This window comes from Crotalus tigris, unplaced genomic scaffold (genome assembly GCF_016545835.1).
Source record: "Crotalus tigris isolate CLP2741 ecotype Arizona unplaced genomic scaffold, ASM1654583v1 scf7180000017593.213868, whole genome shotgun sequence".
NCBI lineage: Eukaryota > Metazoa > Chordata > Lepidosauria > Squamata > Viperidae > Crotalus > Crotalus tigris.
The window spans coordinates 121501-140061 of NW_024096499.1; the positions used below are offsets into that span (position 1 = coordinate 121501).

The window sequence follows — 18561 nt, forward strand, 5'->3', positions numbered from 1 at the left end:
GATGAACAGGAGAGGTTAGAACTTGATGCAATCCATATATTGATGGCAATGAAGTTTAAATCTCCGTCCGAAAATGTTTCAGCTGTTCCTCTAGATGTTAAAGAGCACAGTGCATTAATCTGAACTCTCTATATAAACAATGGTCAAAGGGATGAGCAAAATTCACCCAACATAACTACCTTATAATTGCTGGCTTGTTCTGTTACTTTTTCTTTTGAGTAACAACCAATTTGCAGGCAATTTACACTTGCCAGCAAAAACTGGCATCTTTCTCACATCTCCCTTGTTTGCCTACTTTTATACAAAAGGACTCTGGTGCCAGCTATTCATTAAGAAGTGCTTGAAAAATATTGGCATCAGACCTTAAAATTTTCAAATACTCTTAACTGCTGAAAATTTGTTGGTGTTCTTTAAATATGTGAATATAAGGAAATTCCTTACTTGATGTTTTTGAATTTACAACATTATATGGCCGTGTGGACAGAAGGATTTCACCCTCTGCCTCAAAAACTCTGAGAGTGAATGCAGGCCTCAGAATTAAATTACTGTATAGAGAAAAGTTATAATGGGGACCAGCTTGAAACTTAAATGCAGATACATTGAACATAGAACAGAGAATAACAGAGTTGGGAGGGACTTTGGATGTCATCTAGTCTAATCCCGTGTGCAAACAGGAGACCCTATGCCATTTCAGAGAAATGGCTGTCCAGTCTCTTCTTAAAAGCCTCCAGTGATGGAGCACCCACAACTTCTGAAGGTAAGACATTCCACTTGTTAATTTTTCTCACTGTTAGGAAATTTCTCCTTAGTTCTAGGTTGCTTCTCTTCTTGATTACTTTCCTGCCTTCAGGTGCTTTGGAAAATAGTTTGACCCTCCCATCTTTGTGGCAGCTGCTATCTTATCTCCCCTAGATCTTCTTTTCATTAGACTAGACATACCCAATTCCTGCAACCATATTGATGAAAGTTAGCCCAGAGAAGAAATATTAAAAAGGGCAGAAAAATATATTTTTCCTCAAAAGGACTTTTTAAAACCAAACCTGGCCCCAAATCTATCTCTCTGCCCCAAGCAAGAGCTTAGGCCCATACAAATGCAAATGTAAAACCATCAGAAAGTTGAAGCCAGAGCAATCAAGAAGACAAAAGAGAAGATCTGCATACCCCACCCAAACTCTAGGAGTCATTAGCCCCATCACCTGGGAAGCAGGATATGATAATAGAATTAAACCACAGATATCAAGGCCTAGACAAACACTCAGAAACAGCCTCAAGATTCATGCCACAGGAAAAGGAAACTATTCCAAACAAGGCTAGAGGGGGTATAAAAGCCTACTGCCCCATGTGCTCTTCCCTTCTCCTTCGCTCTGTTCCTCTCTCCTCTGCACTTTCCTGAAGAACTATCTTTCTGCAATAAACTGTAACCTTCTTCCCAAAGCAGTCGCCATGTTTGCTTATTTATTCCCGGCTTGGATGAACCAGGATGAAGACCTTCCTTCTAACAATTTGGCACCCCGAGATGGGACTCCAAGCTAACCTCTCCAATGGACTGAGACTGGTAAGCCCCATCTTGCCGGCAGCAGACCCCCTTGTGTCTGTGGATGGGTTTCCCAGGCCTTGCCCATGTGGAGCTAGGGTAGTAAAGGGAGTTTTGAGAGTTTGAGCTCAAGGGCTGCTTTGGGAAGAAGATGAAGGTGAGTACCTCTAAATTTTAAGTTTAAAGCCCAGGGGAACAAAGAAAATGTGTGTATTTCTGTTTGTGTGAGTGAGAAGATCTTTTTTTTCCCAATCACAGTTGGATTTTGCTGCTTCTGGCCTTTCCTAGCCGCAGAAAGGATCTGTTTAATTGGCAGAACCTGGAAAGCATGGGGGTTGGCCAGAGCACAGAACCTTTTGTTAGGGAAAAGGGAGAGGCTGTGTGAAAATGAAATGGAATGAGTGAATGAAAGAATTGGATTTGGGCAACTAGCTGGTAAGGCCCTGTAAGCAAAGCAAAGTTAGGAAATTAAGCCTCAAGAAGGGAGCGACCACCTACCTCCGAGAGCAAGTGGAGGTGCCCACGGACATTGGAGGCGTCCGTAAACGGTGGGGTAAAGCCGGCCGGTCGAAGAGTAGCCCGTACCTTCTGAGGGAAACTGGAAGGTCTCTGCAGACCCCTTTTTGGTCTGAAAACGTGGAGGATCCCTCGGAGGAGCCCACGAACTCTGAGAGGGATCCAGAGAAGCTCCGTGAGTCCCCTTTTTTTGGACTCACAAAATCGTGATAGTAGGAAGAAGTCTCACAAGGAGACGTCTGACGGATCGTGACCTTTAGTGGTAGGGAAATCCCATTATAGAAACATGGGAAGTTCTAATTCAAGGGCGGAAGTAGGTTTCCTGGTTGAGAGCTTGCTTGTGGCCTGGGACAGGAACCAGTTACCTGTCCAGGCCGGAATGGAAAAGAGGTAGGTAAAGAAACTATATGGGGAAAAAAAAATACAGACTTTGCTTAGGGCCTTGCTGGGAAACCAATTTGGCTAAATAAAGGTACTTAAAAGAGAAAATAAGAAATAGTGATTCTCTCTCTCTCTCTCTCTCTCTTTCTCTTCTCTATGCAACCACATGGTATGTTTAAAATGTGTGCCTTCCCTAACTTGAGTTATCTGAAATTTATGGTGGGAATGACTAGGATGTGTAAAACTAAGACTTCTGTTCTCTTGTCTTTGTGTATATATGTTTGTCAAAGTCTGTGCGTGAGAGGTAAATGTGACTGTTAACTGTTTCAAATCCAAAGAAAAAAGAATTTTAAATTCTGCTAGAAATTATGCTTAAAAATAAGCCACAAAAAGGAAATACCTCACTCTGTTTGTCTGGCCAACAAACAGAGTGAAGAAAAAGAATTGTGTTTGTTTGTTTGTCCTCTTTCTCTCTGTGTACGCTCAAGAACAGCCTTAAGTTACCAGGAGGGATTGTTTTAAGTTTATCTGTTGGAAAAGTTTCACTTGCATTTATTGTATGTGTTTTATCTACCCTTTTCCTGAAAAATGTGTGTCTGTCTACAAGAGCCTCTTGAAGCTCAAGTCTGCTTGTGTGGGGAAATAATTTCCTTAAGTTACTTTTCGTATCCTATCACTTATTGGTGATGCTACTATGAAACTTTTCTTATCCAAAATATATAAGCATTTCTCAATCTCTAAAACGATGTGGTCTATTTTAGAATAAATGTTCTCCTACCTCTGGAAAGTTGCACACCTTAAAATATTAGGCTTTTAAAATTATTTGGAGTTTTCAGCATTCTCAGACTGTCTGCAAGCTACCCCCCTTCCAATTGTTTTTCCTGCCCTTTGTTCTCCATACCTTTTGTCTTCCTCTCCTGGGAGAGTCTATTCAGAAAGAGGGGAGACCTTGTTCTTGTATCTTTCAGCCCTGAAACCCTCTCCCAAGCCTTTGGAAGCAGAACACACAGACCCAGATGCTGCCTCCATCCATTTGAGCCATGGAATTGAGTTTTGAATCCAGCCATCCACTAAAAAGCCACCATGCAATCTGAGTGGAAAATCTTTCCAAGTCCTACCATTCCCCAGATGCCTGTGAGAGCTGCAGAAGGAAGGTGATGCCATGTGAAGCCTCAGAAGAGAAAATTAGACTGTGGGGGGGGGGTGGAAACTCATTGTAAACTTTTCTTTCTTGTCCCATTTGTATTGTAACAAGCCAGTTGAATGTATTAATGGAGAGATGGCATTTAGGAATAGGTGGCAGAACAAGTACTGAACACCTTGGACTTCTATCTGGTGGGAGGGAAAATTTATCCATAATGTTTGTATTGACTATTTTATAAAAGTAGCTGCACATACATGCACACACACCATTCAGAATCACACTTGAGTCTATCCCTTCCACCTACCTTTAGTAAAGTTCCCCAAGCTGATTTTTGCTCTATTGCACCAAAGCTTTGTGGGACCAATTTCCAACAGATAACAAGGGGGAGGGAACTAGGCCCCCTCAGGTGATTTGCAATTCATATGCCCTGACTAAGGAAGCAACAGGAAAAATCCCAAACTTCAGCCCTGAATATCTTGCACTGGTGAGCCCAGATTGGAATTCCTAGAGCTCAGTATGTGCAATTTAAAGAAAAATTTAATAGCCTGGCATATTGGACATTACAAACCTGGATGCACTGAACTAAGAGCTAAGGCAGGAAACAACCCCTGAAAACGGGCAACCATGTACTAAGGAAAACCATGGCTGTGAAGAATTTTGGGAGGTATGCAAACCTGACTGGAAGCTAAAGGTGATATCCAACATTTGAAAATGATTGGCACAGAATATTGGATACTATAAATTTTTTTCCACCTAACAAAATTTTGCCCTGACTTTTAGAACTTTATGGGTGCAAGCTCCCCTTTTGGGAGCCACTAAAGGGATCTTTTTCTGCTGCCTCCATTAATGTCTTATTATTAGTTTTTTTTTTGTTTAACAATTTAAAAGCTTGTCTACCAAGGCTCCCTGACCAGATCAATTTTAATGTTGTGCCAATAAGTGTGTCATAAATTCACACTTAAGGCACAAAGCGGGGATTGATGAAAGTTAGCCCAGAGAAGAAATATTAAAAAGGGCAGAAAAATATATTTTTCCTCAAAAGGACTTTTTAAAACCAAACCTGGCCCCAAATCTATCTCTCTGCCCCAAGCAAGAGCTAGGCCCATACAAATGCAAATGTAAAACCATCAGAAAGTTGAAGCCAGAGCAATCAAGAAGACAAAAGAGAAGATCTGCATATCCCACCCAAACTCTAGGAGTCATTAGCCCCATCACCTGGGAAGCAGGATATGATAATAGAATTAAACCATAGATATCAAGGCCTAGACAAACACTCAGAAACAGCCTCAAGATTCATGCCACAGGAACAGGAAACTATTCCAAACAAGGCTAGAGGGGGTATAAAAGCCTACTGCCCCATGTGCTCTTCCCTTCTCCTTCGCTCTGTTCCTCTCTCCTCTGCACTTTCCTGAAGAACTATCTTTCTGCAATAAACTGTAACCTTCTTCCCAAAGCAGTCGCCATGTTTGCTTATTTATTCCCGGCTTGGATGAACCAGGATGAAGACCTTCCTTCTAACAATATGTTTCAGCTTCCAGACCTCTAATCATCCTTGTTGCTCTTCTCTGCACTCCTTCCAGTTTCAACATTTTTTATATATTATGGTGACCAAAACTTGATTCAGTATTCCAAATGTAGTCTTACTAATGCTTTGTAAAGAGGTACTAATAATTCATGTGATCTTGATTCTATCCCTCTATTAATGTAGCCTAGGATTGCATTGGCTTTTTTGGCTAATGCCGCATATTATTGGCTACTATTTAAGTAATTGTCCACATGGACTCCAAGTAGACAAAAAATGCTAAAAGAAAGACATCCTTCCAATGAAGCCTGTATCATATGCATATGTAGTATTGAGCATACCATGGTTCACTCATGTAAACCTCTGCCTTGTGGGCTACACATGCTTCTGGATGCAATTCAAGATGTGCGTTTTTAGATGTGAAGCCCACATGGCAGGGAGTCAGGTTACTTGAGGGACCAATTATCCCTGATAGTCTCTACCCATTTTGCTATCCATGTTGCATCCCCAGGTCCCCTTGGTGAAACAGTGTTACCTGCTGAGTCCCAGGAAGTGTGACTTTTCTGACATGGCACCTGCCCTCCAGAAATATAGAGGCCTCAGCCCTGTTGGATTTTGGGAAGACCAGGAAATCCTGGATCTCCCCTCAGGCTTTGATGCCAGAATGTTAATTATGGGGATTCTGGTTTGTGTGCATCCACGTTCTATGTGATCTGAGATTTTTCTGGGTGGGTGGGTAGAGGCTTGACTTACTTCTTTAGGTTTCTTTTGAAGGGTTTTATGACTGGTTGTTTTTATTTTGTTCACTATCCAGGGTTTCACTGGATATATGAACAACTGTAAAAATTTGATTCATAAATAAAGCACTTGTTTTTTGAAAGTATATCTGCATATACAAATTCTCTAACATAAGGAGATTTCCAAATTACATGAAGTTGTATGCCTCTGGCTATGCTGTAGTTCAATCAGTGAGGAGCACAACTCACTTTGATACTGTGACTTATCACTGCACTTTTGTTGGGACAGCAAATGTTCCACAGCATGACTTTGGCCATAATGATTAAGAATTTGGAAAATTTACAATAATGTTTATTGATTGACAGCTTGATTATCTACTACTCTTGCAGGAAATTCAAAACAATGCACTGATTTTTTATGCATATAACATGCCTGTGAGCTTGGTTATACTAAGAGATTATGTGTGGTTGATATTGCCAATGAGTAGGGATTTGAAAGGGGGAATATACACATCATTTACTTAGTGTTGTGGCTGGTTACTGAAGTATGAACTTGAGTTTTGCATAGGAAAATTATGGTTTGTGAGTCTTGAAGAACAAATTTATTTAAGAATTCTGGAATGCACCACTTAAACATTGGTTTTGATGTTCATTTGAGCAGAACTTAGTGGTGTTTTAGATCAGTTTTAAACAGTTAACTACATTATGAGCCTGTGTTAATCCAGATATTTTAGATTACCTATTAGCCACAGTTAGCATGGTCAACTGAAGATGTAATTTATTCCAACAAATATTGTTTGTGGACAGTAAAATAGTTCTTTCTTACTTTTAGTTTTTTGGCATTCATACAAATAAAAAATATTTCAATTGTAATTAGTATTTTTCTAGATAAATGGTGGATTGATTTATTAAACTTCCTAGCTGACTACAATATTGACCAAGCTGTTTTTTTGTTTTTTGTTTACCTGGCTTAATGTTGTTGAATTCTTTTTCAATTGTTTCTTCAGTAGTAGATAACATAAGATTTCGCACATAGAGGATTTTAACGGATGACATTGTATCTTCATCAACCTCAACTTCTGGTTCTGCCCAATCTACAGCAATCGGATGTCCCCATAATTGTATCCGTCCTGCAATGTAATTGGAAGTAAAATAAGTGTAAAAAGTGAAAGCATCTTTACTGAAGGAGATTAGAAGGTTTGTGTTGAAGAGATGCATTGGTAAACTGAATTTATGCTACAGTATTGTAAAAGATACTGTTGACTGAAAAGGACAAGGAAAAAGCAGATTAGGAATTTTTTTATATTTCCCATACTTTATACTTTAACTATCAGTCTGAACCTTCCTAGAGTCTATACAGGGAGTCCTCAACTTTCAAACATTTAGTGGCTGTTCAAAGTTGTAGCATCTCTGTAGTCACCTTTTATGTCCTTCTCTCATGTGATCATCTTTTATGACAAAATCAATAAGGGGAGCCAAATTCACTTAACAGCCACGTTACTAACTTAACACCTGCAATGATTCACTGAACAATTTTGGCAAGAAAGATTGTAAAATAGGGCAAAAGTCGCTTAACAACTTTCTTCCTTAGCAATGGAAATTTTGGGCTCAGTTGTGCTCGTAAGTCGAGGACTGTAATAGCTTGAAACAGTTTTGCTACTGTAACTCTTCATCTTGTGAGGGTTGGGAACTGGATTTTGTGAGCATGTTGCTATTATATTTAGCTTCATATCTTACATTAAAGGTAAGTGTTTTTTCCTTGAATCAGATTTAGCATGCAGCTTCCTCCCCCCTCCCCACTGAGATACCAAAATTCAGTGAGAAAAGGGGGATGAATTTTGACAAGATATTTCAAGTTGTTATCAGGCTGTTATCAAGGCTAGGTGCTTTAAGGATGGTTATCAAGCTGTTATCAGGGTTAGGTGCTTTAAGAATTGGATGGGAACAGTCAGTCTTAAAGAGGCTCCAAATTTCACCTGCATCCCAGTGACGGGTGTGTCAATGACATAAACAGACTGAAAAAAAAATAATCCCTTTTCCATTTGGTGGGTCCTGGACATTCTCCTGGGGATCTCCAAAGTGTCAGAAGACTGGAACTCCTGATCCTCCAAAGGCTTGGCCCAATTTACTATATAAAGAAATATCTTTCAACTTAGACAATTTGAAAATATGTGAACTTCAACCTCCAGATCCCCCAATGTGGCTGGGGAATTCTGGGAGTTAAAGTCCACATGACTTCATGTTTCAAAGATTGAGAAACACTGGTGCAGAGTAAACTCAACCTTTCTAGTTTTTTAACCATTTTAACAATGCCTGTCCTGTCCTTAATGTCTATTCTGGTCAACTTCTCTGCTCTCTTAAAACCCACACAGATTTACACCCTTCCGCAGAGGCAGCCAAAGATGCAAAACAGCTAGCAGACTGCCAAGCCACATTGAAAAGAGGGATGGAGGGACAGAGGTTTTCCACTGTTCAAAGCGGAGGGGGGTTCACCTCAGGTGCCAAAATAATTTGGTCAGCATAGAAAGTTGTGCACACTGAGAAGAAAGATAAGGGAGGGAGGGATAACTCTGCGACTTCTGTCGCATGTTTCTTGTATGAAATTTGACAAAAGCACTAGGAATGACATCAAGTGCTACTGCACTGAACTAGAGATCAATCTTTGGGTTTTGTTTCTTTTTCTTTTTTTAAAGTGAATACTGGTATTGGGGATAAGTCTGCAGACCTTTTAGCAAAGTCAATAAGTAGCAATTTGCTGTTTTTTCTTGACCCCCTCCCTCCCAAATTGCAGCTTGAGGTTGCTTTGGCTACATATAGGGAATTTTTGGGCCTTACCTGGGAGCAGTTTTCGTCTTGCCATAGCTGCTGCTCTATGGCTTCCATATTCCACAAAAGCAAACCCCCGGTTTTTTGCTTTATCAGCTGCACTGGGGTACACAATGACATCAACCACACCCTCCGTCACTTTCCGCATTTCGGCTAAAATTTCTTCCCTTTTCTTGGTTTTTGGAATTCCTCCTACAAATAAGCGGCAGTTGTCCACACTGGCACAAACACCAAGTAACCGACCATCCCTGTGTGAAAAAAAGAGAATTTCATTGATGGGATGAAACTCCTTAGGAAATCTTGGCTGGCAATATGATTTAGAACCCACATTGCTTGTGACTGGTGTGAACAACTAGAATAACCAAATAATCAGTAAATGTCTATGGAGATTTGTGTTTTTTTCCAAAAGGCAACTGGACTTTTTTTTTTTGGTGTGTGTTTATTTTTGAAAATGTTTTGCTTCTTATCCAAGAAGCTTCTTCAGTTCTGAACTAAACTTCAATTCTAGCACTGAAGAAGCTTCTGGGATGAGAAGTGAAATGTTTTAAAGAAAAAAAAACCAAGAAAGTCCAGTTACCTTTTGGAAAAAGCCCCTTTGGGACAAGTGAACAATAAATTGCTAAATGTTTCATTAACAATACAATGCAGCTTTTGTGGGAGAAATGACTATTTTAGCTCTAGCCTAATGAAAACTTATTCACACAAATGGATAAATAGTAAGAGAAAGTTTTACAGAGAAGCTTATTTTGCTCCTCCTTTGTTAAATTAAGGGTATTTCTAGAATGATGTTTCATAGTGCCATCGCTAGGAATCATCTAGGAGCATAATTACAACATCTTCTCTTTAAATATATTTCTTGTGTAAATTTTAAAAAAGGGTGGAATTAATGGTAGGTAACATAAGAAGATTGTAAAGGCAAGTTTTACCCTTTTCAGGGAAGATCTGTTTAAAAGTATTAAAATTAGGTAGGCAACAAAATGTTAACTGCTAGAGTATGAAAAAAGACTTTACTTTAAGGTCAATCGCTAACCTTTGATTTCTCAAATTCTCTTTTGCACAAATACCAGCTCTTCCAGCCACATGCACATATTGTTATGTCCTGGGCCTGCTGAATGACTCAGCAGGCTCAGGAGGCTGCAGAAGGCCCAGGCAGACCATGTGGTTGCCCGGGACCAGACAGGCTGTCTCCAGCCTTGTGAGCATGTGCAAGGTGGGAGACTAGCCTTGCATTGATAGGTTGATGCTGTCCCTGCAAGGGAAGTATAAAAAAGCCAGTGCCATTTTGTTTGCTGTTCTGTTCTGTTTGTGATCTCAATAAAGAAGTTGTATTTTGTTACACCTGCCTTGCTTCGATGTCTCTGATTCTAAAACAGAACATTGGCGATGAAGGTGGGATCGGCTGCAAGAAGAACAACAGGAGAAGCTAGGCTGACTTACCAGAGGAGGCCTGAAGTGCTGGGAAGTTCAGCGTCCGGAGGAAGCGATTGCCTGCCAGTACGAGAACGCTGTAGGTGAGCTCGGCTTCGTGGGACCCCTTCTCATACCTTGCAGCGAGAGGCATCGATGTCAAAGCTAGGCCGTCTATCGGAATTTGATACTTCTCACCCTGAGCACTGGAGCTCCAACATGGCTCAAGTAGAGAATTACTTTCGAGTAAACAAGATCCAAGAAGACAGCCTTAAAGCTGCTACATTGCTGTGTGTCTGTGGGCAAGAGACTTTCAATATTGCAGAGAATCTTGTAGCCCCAACACCACTGGAACCAATTGTGTAGGCTGACTTAAAGAGGATGCTGCGAGAGCACTTCGAACCCAAGCTCTCAGTAATTGTATGGAGGCATGCCTTTGAGCAGAGGGATCAGAGGCCTGGTGAGTCTGCTGCAGACTTTGTTGCTGCCTTAAGACAAGCAGCTAGGCCTTGTGCATTTAAGAATCTAGAAGAGAGGCTCCGGGATCGCTTGGTTTGTGGCCTACGAAGTGTGAGCTGCAACATAAACTTTTTGCAAAAGAAGATATCTCATTTCAAGATGCTTTGAGAGAGATTGCAGCTGAAGAAGCAGCGGGAGCAGCTGTGAAGGCCTTGCGGCTTGCCAAGAACCTCCCAACGCCTAGCACCATCCATCATGAGGTCGCTCGGGAGATTCCAGAAGAGGATCCAGAGTTGGAGGTAGACAGACTTCAGCAGCAAGCAGAAAGAAGGCCTAAGAAAGGTAGACAACAGACAACCTCATTCCCTCGGTGTTTTGGGTGTAGAGGACGCCACAAGTGCTCTGACTGCCGGTTCTGCTCCGCTATCTGCCAGTCATGTGGAAGGCAAGGCCACATTGCCTCTGTCTGTTTGGGTCACCAGAAGGAACGGTCTCCAGAAGAATTGTCTCTGAAAGGTACCAAGGTCCCCAGCCAAACCAGGGTGGGCTTCTGCGCATCCTGTAGGGCCGTTTTCAAAACCGGGGTTCACAGGCCACTTAAAAAGAAGCTTCACATTGATGTGAAGTTGCAAGGGGTTCCCTTGTCGATGGAGTTGGACACAGGGTCCGCTCTATCGATCATTTCCTTAGACACTTTTAAAAAGATTTGCAGCAGAAGTGGCCTACGAGTTAAACTCAGGCCTTCAAATTTAATCCTTATTTACTTCCAGAATTCCCGAGTCAGTGTGAAGGGGGAGGCCACGCTCAAAGTGCAGCGTAGGAGTTTTGAAGGGTTGCTAGATGTGGTGGTAGTTGGGGATAATCGTACAAGTCTTATTGGACTTGATTGGTACGAGGCCCTTGGAATTCAAATGACTGGACTTCACAATCTGCAAATGTCAGGCCATGTAGAAGTTTGCAAAGAGTTTGCTTATGTGTTCAGTTCAGAGCTTGGCTTGTACAAGGGGCCTCCCATTGCTTTACGTTTAGACCCAGCCATCACACCCATCAGGATCAAGCCCCGAAGGGTGCCTTTTGCCCTAAAGAACAAAATAGATGCAGAGCTGGACAACCTGCTTCAGCAGGGCATCTTAGAACCTGTGGACTCTAGTTCATGGGAAACCCCTATAGTCATGCCACTGAAGGCCAATGGAGAAGTCCAAATTTGTGCGGACTAATTGTACACTTAATAAGGCATTGCAGCAGCATGCCCACCCGGTGCCTGTGGTGAGCCATATTCTGGCCTCACTCAAAGAGGGGGGGCAAATCTTTGCAAAGCTTGATTTGGCTCAGGCCTATCAACAGCTACCTGTTGATGAGGCAACGGCTGAGGCCCAAACAACTTGAGCCGAGGTGGCGCAGCAGTTAGAGTGCAGTACTGCAGGCCACTTTAGCTGACTGTGTTCAGCAGGTAAGCGGTTCAAATCTCACCGGCTCAAGGTTGACTCAGCCTTCCATCCTTCTGGGGTAGGTAAAATAAGGACCCAGATTGTTGGGGGCAATGTAAATATATATATACATTGCTTACTGGTGTACACCACTTAGAGAGTGCTTGCACTTAAAGCGGTATATAAGTCTCATAAATAAATAAATAAATAAATAAAATAAATTGTGATGCACCGGGGAGCCTTTAAGGTAAAAAGGCTGCAGTTTGGGGTTAATGTGGTCCCTGGAATATTCCAAAGTGTGATGGAGGAAAGTATTCCTGGGGTCTGTCCCTACTTTGATGACATTCTCATTGCTGGGGAGTCATCTGGGAACTTAGCTGAAAGGCTGAGGGCAGTCTTGCTGTGTTTCCGCCAAGCAGGGCTGAAGCTGAAGCAAGACAAATGTAAGATTGGAGTTACCACCACTGAATTTCTAGGGTTCCGTATTGATGCTGAAGGCATCCATCCTGCTGAATCCAAGCTCAAAGAAATTCAGCAGGCCCCAAGTCCCAAGTCCAAAAGCGAACTTCAGGCTTTTCTGGGGCTGATAAACTTCTACCATGCATTTCTACCTCACAAGGCTGCAGTGGCTGAGCCATTACACCGGCTCTTGGATTAAACAGGCTCCTTGGCAGTGGACACAAGTCCATGAAAAGAGTTTTTCAGAAGCCAAGGCCTTGCTGGCCTCAAACGCTGTGTTAGCTCATTTCAATGAGCAATTGCCTGTATGCATAGCCTGTGATGCATCGCCTTATGGGGTTGGGGCTGTGCTGAGCCACCTCAAGGCTAATGGGACACAAGTCTCTGTGGCCTACTATTCCAGGACTCTCTCATCTGCAGAGCGTAATTATGCTCAGATTGACAGAGAAGCCTTGGCCATAGTGGCTGGCATAAAGAAATTCCATGATTTCTTATATGGCCGCCACTTCATGGTCTACACAGACCATAAGCCTCTGCTGGGCTTGTTTACAACAAACAAACCAATCTCTCACATAATATCTCCACGAATGCTGAGATGGTCAATTTTCCTGTCAGCATATGACTTCACCCTGCTTCACAAACCAGGTAAAGAAATGGGCCATGCAGATAGCCTCAGCAGATTACCTCTACCACAGGTAGAGGCAGATCCTGCTCCTGCTCTGCACATTCTCTCCATTCGGGAATTGCCTGAATCTCCCCTCAATGCTAGGGACGTGGCTGCAGAATCTGCCACTGATCACACTTACACACATGCTGACATGGGTGTTGTCAGGATGGCCTGACACGTGTCCTGGTGCAGAATTCCAGAGTTTCTGGCAAAGAAAGCACGAGCTTTCCACTTTCAAGGGGTGTATCCTATGGAGTAGCAGGGTAGCCATCCCAGCCTCATTGAGGACTAGAGTCTTGCTCTCTCTGCATGAGGGTCATCCGGGAATAGTCCGGATGAAGGCGTTTGCGTGAAGCCATCTCTGGTGGCCTGGGCTCGATAAAGAGGTCGAGACCCAGGTTCATGGGTGCCAAGTGTGCCAACAGTCAAGGTCTGAAATGCCCCAGGCCCCTGTACATAGGTGGGAGGAGACACATACTCCATGGTCGAGGGTATACATCGACTATGCTAGGCCCTTTCAGGGGCAATTCTTCCTTCTCCTCGTGAACAGCTATTCCAAGTGGCTAGAGGTTGTTCCTGTCTCCCCCACTACTACTGCTAGGACCATCCAGGTGCTGAAAGGAATCTTTGCCTCACATGGTCTTCCAGACGTCCTTGTCTCCGACAACGGATCCCAATTCACGTCTTCTGAGTTTCAGGCTTTTCTTCAAGCCAACTTGATCCGGCATGCCACATCTGCACTGTTCCATCCAGCTTCCAACGGCCAGGCTGAGCGTATGGTGTGTACTACCAAAGATGCTTTAAAGAGAATCACTCATGGCAACTGGCATCACAGGTTAGCTGACTTTCTTGTTTGCCACCGTACCACACCTTGTACTGCCACTGGGGAGAGCCCAGCTGAACTCCTCTGGGGCCGCAGGCTCATTACCAACTGGACAGGTTGCACCCAGACTGGGTGGCTTCACAGGTGTCATAGCCGTGGGCACCTAGGAGACTACAGGTGGGCGATCCGGTCCGGGCAAGGAACTATGAACTATCTCTGGGTGACCGCAGTGGTATGCAAGTTCTCTGGGCCACTGTCATACAAAGTGGCCTTGGACGATGGTTGTCAGTTAAGGCGGCACATCGATCAACTATGCTGGAGGCTTCCCAGCAACACTTCCGCTCTTGGCTCTGTTCTTGGGGGGGAGGAAGACCATGATTACAATCATGGACCACAGTGTCTCCACGAAAGTGGGGATACACTGGCTGCAGAAGGGGGTTCTGTCTACGAGGCGGCTCCTGACTTGTGCACTGGGTCTATGGATTTGGCCAGTCAACCTGCACTACAGGCTTCTCCATCTGCTGGTCTTGGGCTCATGGGACAGTGCTCCCAAGAGGGGTCCATTGTGGACTCGGGGAATTCCACCCCACTAAGGAACTCTGGTCTGGGGTTACAGGCGCCGGCCAGCCAGTATGATGGAGGGTCTCTGGATTCAAGGGCGCATCTGCATCCTTGACTGCCAAGCCTGGCAGGTGAGCTCGCAGGTCAGGCGCCCACAACAGCTCTAAAAAGATCAGAGCAAACAAGGGGTCCCCCCCAAGCATTTACAAGACTATGTAAGGTTCTTGTCAATTCCAGGACAGGCCTAATAGTCTTGTGAAAAAAATAGAATGTATGTAAGGGAGGCTGAATAGTTCTCTTGAACTCAGGGCACATTCAGAGTTGGGGTATTTTGTTTGATAGTATTAAACAATATGTGGTATTCGTGTAAATATGAGAAATGTAATGACTGGGTCTGTCTGCTTGCAGGCGTAACTGTGTTTAGAAATAACAACATGCTTAATTGAATGCATGTATATGTATGCTGCTATAAAAACAGTATGTATTCACAGTAAGTATAAAAACAGTAAGTTTTATCCAAGGGGGAAGGGGTGTTATGTCCTGGGCCTGCTGAATGACTCAGCAGGCTCAGGAGGCTGCAGAAGGCCTGGGAAGACCATGTGGTTGCCCGGGACCAGACAGGCTGTCTCCAGCCTTGTGAGCATGTGCAAGGTGGGAGACTAGCCTTGCATTGATAGGCTGATGCTGTCCCTGCAAGGGAAGTATAAAAGAGCCAGCGCCATTTTGTTTGCTATTCTGTTCTGTTTGTGATCTCAATAAAGAAGTTGTATTTTATTACTCCTGCCTCGCTTCAATGTCTCTGATTCTAAAACAGAACATATACCGTTTTCTGTAGACTTCAGGACTTGATGTGGAGATTTTAAATTATTGATCCTTGCTGTAAATTTGTTTATTTGTATGTTGATTTAGAAATGAAGATAACAGGTGACTTTGCTAATAATACTGATTTTAAAATAAGTTTCATGCTTTTCACAAATCAGTAAATATAAAAACAGCTGTCAGTAAATATAAAAACAGCTGTGAAAAATAAAGTCCAAAAATGTGGTTTCAGCTTAGGTGTGTACAGTCAATTCTTTTTTTTTTTTTTTTGTGGGAAAAGAACAAATTACTGAGAGGAAACAGGACAGTCTGCCTGGAGTTTGGAATTCTATAAAAGTCGTGTATTTTTTTATTATTCTCAGCAGCAAGTTGTAGGAAGGTAGCAGACTTACAAAGTCCTATTTGAAGAAAAATATGGTCTCATTTCATCCATCCATTTTTTTACATATGTTGCTTTATTTTGTGTTGTTTTGTATCCAGACATTGACTTTTATAGGCTTCAGTAAATTTTAATGGTCTTTGAAGGCAAAATGCCAGTCCACTAAATAAAAATGAGCAAAGTCAGCTTACCGAATTTCATAATTGTTCAGTTGCTTGATTGCATTTTTTGCCTCTTGTTTATTGCAGAAGGTTACAAAGGCATATCCCCTGTTATTTCCACTGAAATCCATCATCATCCGCATCTCATAGATTTTACCAACCTGGAAAAGTCAAACATAAAGTTCCATAGTTGTTTTTTTTTAAGAAAAGGAATTGCTATCTGCGTTACAGTTTATCAAGGTCTGTTGCCCTGATAATTCTGACTGTATGCTTATTTCATTTTAGGACAGGTTACCTTTCAACATACTTTATTTGAGATCTGTTTTCTGACCCATATATAAATCTGAAACAAACAAACACAAGAGGCTTATGCTAAAGCCCCAGGATAGCAATAGCAATAGAACTTAGACTTATATATCGCTTCACAGTACTTTACAGCCTTCTCTAAGTGGTTTACAGAGTCAGTATATTGCCCCCAACAATCTGGGTCCTCATTTTACTGACCTCGGAAGGATGGATGAGTCAATCTTGAGCCACTGAGAATTGAACTGCCGAACTGCCGGCAGCTGGCAGTCAGCAGAATTAGCCTGCAGGACTGCATTCTAACCACTGTGCCACTACGGCTCTTGGGATGTTAATAATTATTTTTATTAACACATTCCAGTAATAATTGACTTGTTTCAGGAATCTTAGACTTCTGTCCACTGTGTTTCTTAATTTTTTTTCTCTCGGGACTCTTGCCCACTTTAAAAAATTATGAAGGAACCCAAAAGAATTTTTGTTTGCATGGGTTATTTTATTTGATAGTTATTGTTTTAAAAATTAAAATCAACACATTTGCGGCTGTAACTACTGTGTTTTCCCGAAAATAAGACCCAACTGGAAAATAAGCCCTAGCATGATTTTTCAGGACGCTCGTAATATAAGCCCCACCCCCAAAATAAGCCCCAGTTAAGATCATCAGCTAGATGGACATATTTAGTACCATATTTTGCTGAAAATAAGCCCTAATGCATCTTTTGGAGCAAAAATTAATATAATACCCAGTCGTATTTTCAGGGGAACATGCTACTATTTATCATGGTTGGTAGGATTTTAATATGGTATTATTTTTCTATGTAGGCTGGCAAATAATTTTAATTTTTGAGGGCTCCTGAAAGAATGGGGAACCCTCTACTTTAAGAAACACTGATTTAAATTTAAGTCATGTTATCTTGAATTGATATATTTATTGTTGGTTTTTAATTTAAGTTGTAATAATAAATTAATAAAATCAATACTAATTTTTTAGTATAAATATACTGTAAAATGTATGGTAATATTGTTACAATGAATTGTTTTCATTGAGAAAAATACTTCTCAATGTAAAAATAGTAGAAAAATGCAGTACAAGCATGAGATGTTTTGGGCATTTCCACATTAACAACTAAAAGCTGGGGATTGTCCATTTAAAGTTGGTTATGAATGAAATGACATATAAGCCTAAGTAAAATAAATAGACAGATGGCTGCTTTTGTATACTTAGGTAACACTGAGACATTGAGGATACTCTGAAGAGCAATTTTCTCAGAACTGCTATCTTCCAGATAAGTTTGATTTCCATTCCCATATTTCCTAGCCAGCAGGTGCAGTGGCCATGGTGGTTAAGGTTATTGGAGTGGAAGTTCAATGGGGGGGGGGGAGAGATAGATGGGGCTAGTCAGATTTTTACCTTAGGCCAGTGGTTCTCAACCTGTGGGTCGGGACCCCATTTGGGGTCGAACGACCATTTCACGGGGGTTGCCAAACAAGGCTGTCTGCCATTTTTTTCCCCTTTTCTTTGGCCACGCCCCTGGCACCCGGTGATGTATAAGTGGTTCGGGGTCACCACAACATGGGGAACTGTATTATGGGGTCGCGGCATTAGAAAGGTTGAGAACCACTGCCTTAGGCAAAAGGATGGATTTGATAGAATGTCTTTTGATCCTCAACATATGTATATTAGTTTTCTACCTATTGCCACTAAGTGAGAGAGTTCTGTTGTTTATGATACATGTCTTGGCTCATACTCTTGATAATTACTTAGGTCTACCAGATCCAGGCTGCCTAAATCTAAATAACTTCTAGATGGGACCAAGTACATTTAAAAAGTCTAACTCTTTGCTATCATCTAATGGTAATGGAGATGATCGCAGCTCAGATTGGTAGCACTAAGTAACTTTTCTTTTCAAGGTTTATGATGCTTCCAATACTTAAAAGCCAGAGTTTTGATAAGAGCAAAGCTCTAGTAACAGCAGACAATATAGTAATACAGATCAACCATCTCCAGTGACCATCTTCTAGATACTCTCCTCTCAATTCCAGTTGTAAACTAGAGGCAACCATTAGCTACAAACTATGAAAGTTATTCTGTGCTGGAGTATGGAAACTTGGTCCAGATATTAAAATGCAGTTAGATACATGGTTCCTGTGACAAAACGATCCAATCGCAATGTTTCTGCTTGGTCGTCTTTTTGTTCTATTCCATTTTCCTTCCTTCCCAGTTTTCTGTTTTGCTCCCAAACATAAGATAGAATTTCATGCTTACTCAAATACTCAGCCCACCATACTGTTCTTTTAGCTTACTTCATTCTTTGGGAAGGGGGGGCATAATTTTTTTCTTAGTGTTCCTCCTACATTGTGAAACTGATCCTATGAATTACTGCTGCTATTTTGATTCCATTAAGTAGGGCAGTGGGATAATGTAAATAGCTGTTTTGT

General features: G+C 41.9%; 1 protein-coding gene across 19 annotated transcripts in view; it reads right to left on the reverse strand.

The window, feature by feature from the left end:
• A1CF (APOBEC1 complementation factor) overlaps positions 1-18561 on the reverse strand; it is a 119530-nt gene that overhangs the window by 75109 nt on the left and 25860 nt on the right. For all 19 annotated transcript variants that reach the window (XR_005559418.1, XM_039365402.1, XM_039365489.1 and 16 more), the window contains exons 4-6: positions 15853-15983; positions 8670-8908; positions 6800-6964 (exon numbers count right to left, since the gene is read on the reverse strand). Coding sequence is in view for 18 of the 19 variants with exons in the window: in XM_039365402.1 (XP_039221336.1) it covers positions 6800-6964; positions 8670-8908; positions 15853-15983 (535 nt within the window). In the remaining variant the exon portion in view is untranslated. The remainder of the gene's footprint in view (positions 1-6799; positions 6965-8669; positions 8909-15852; positions 15984-18561) is intronic.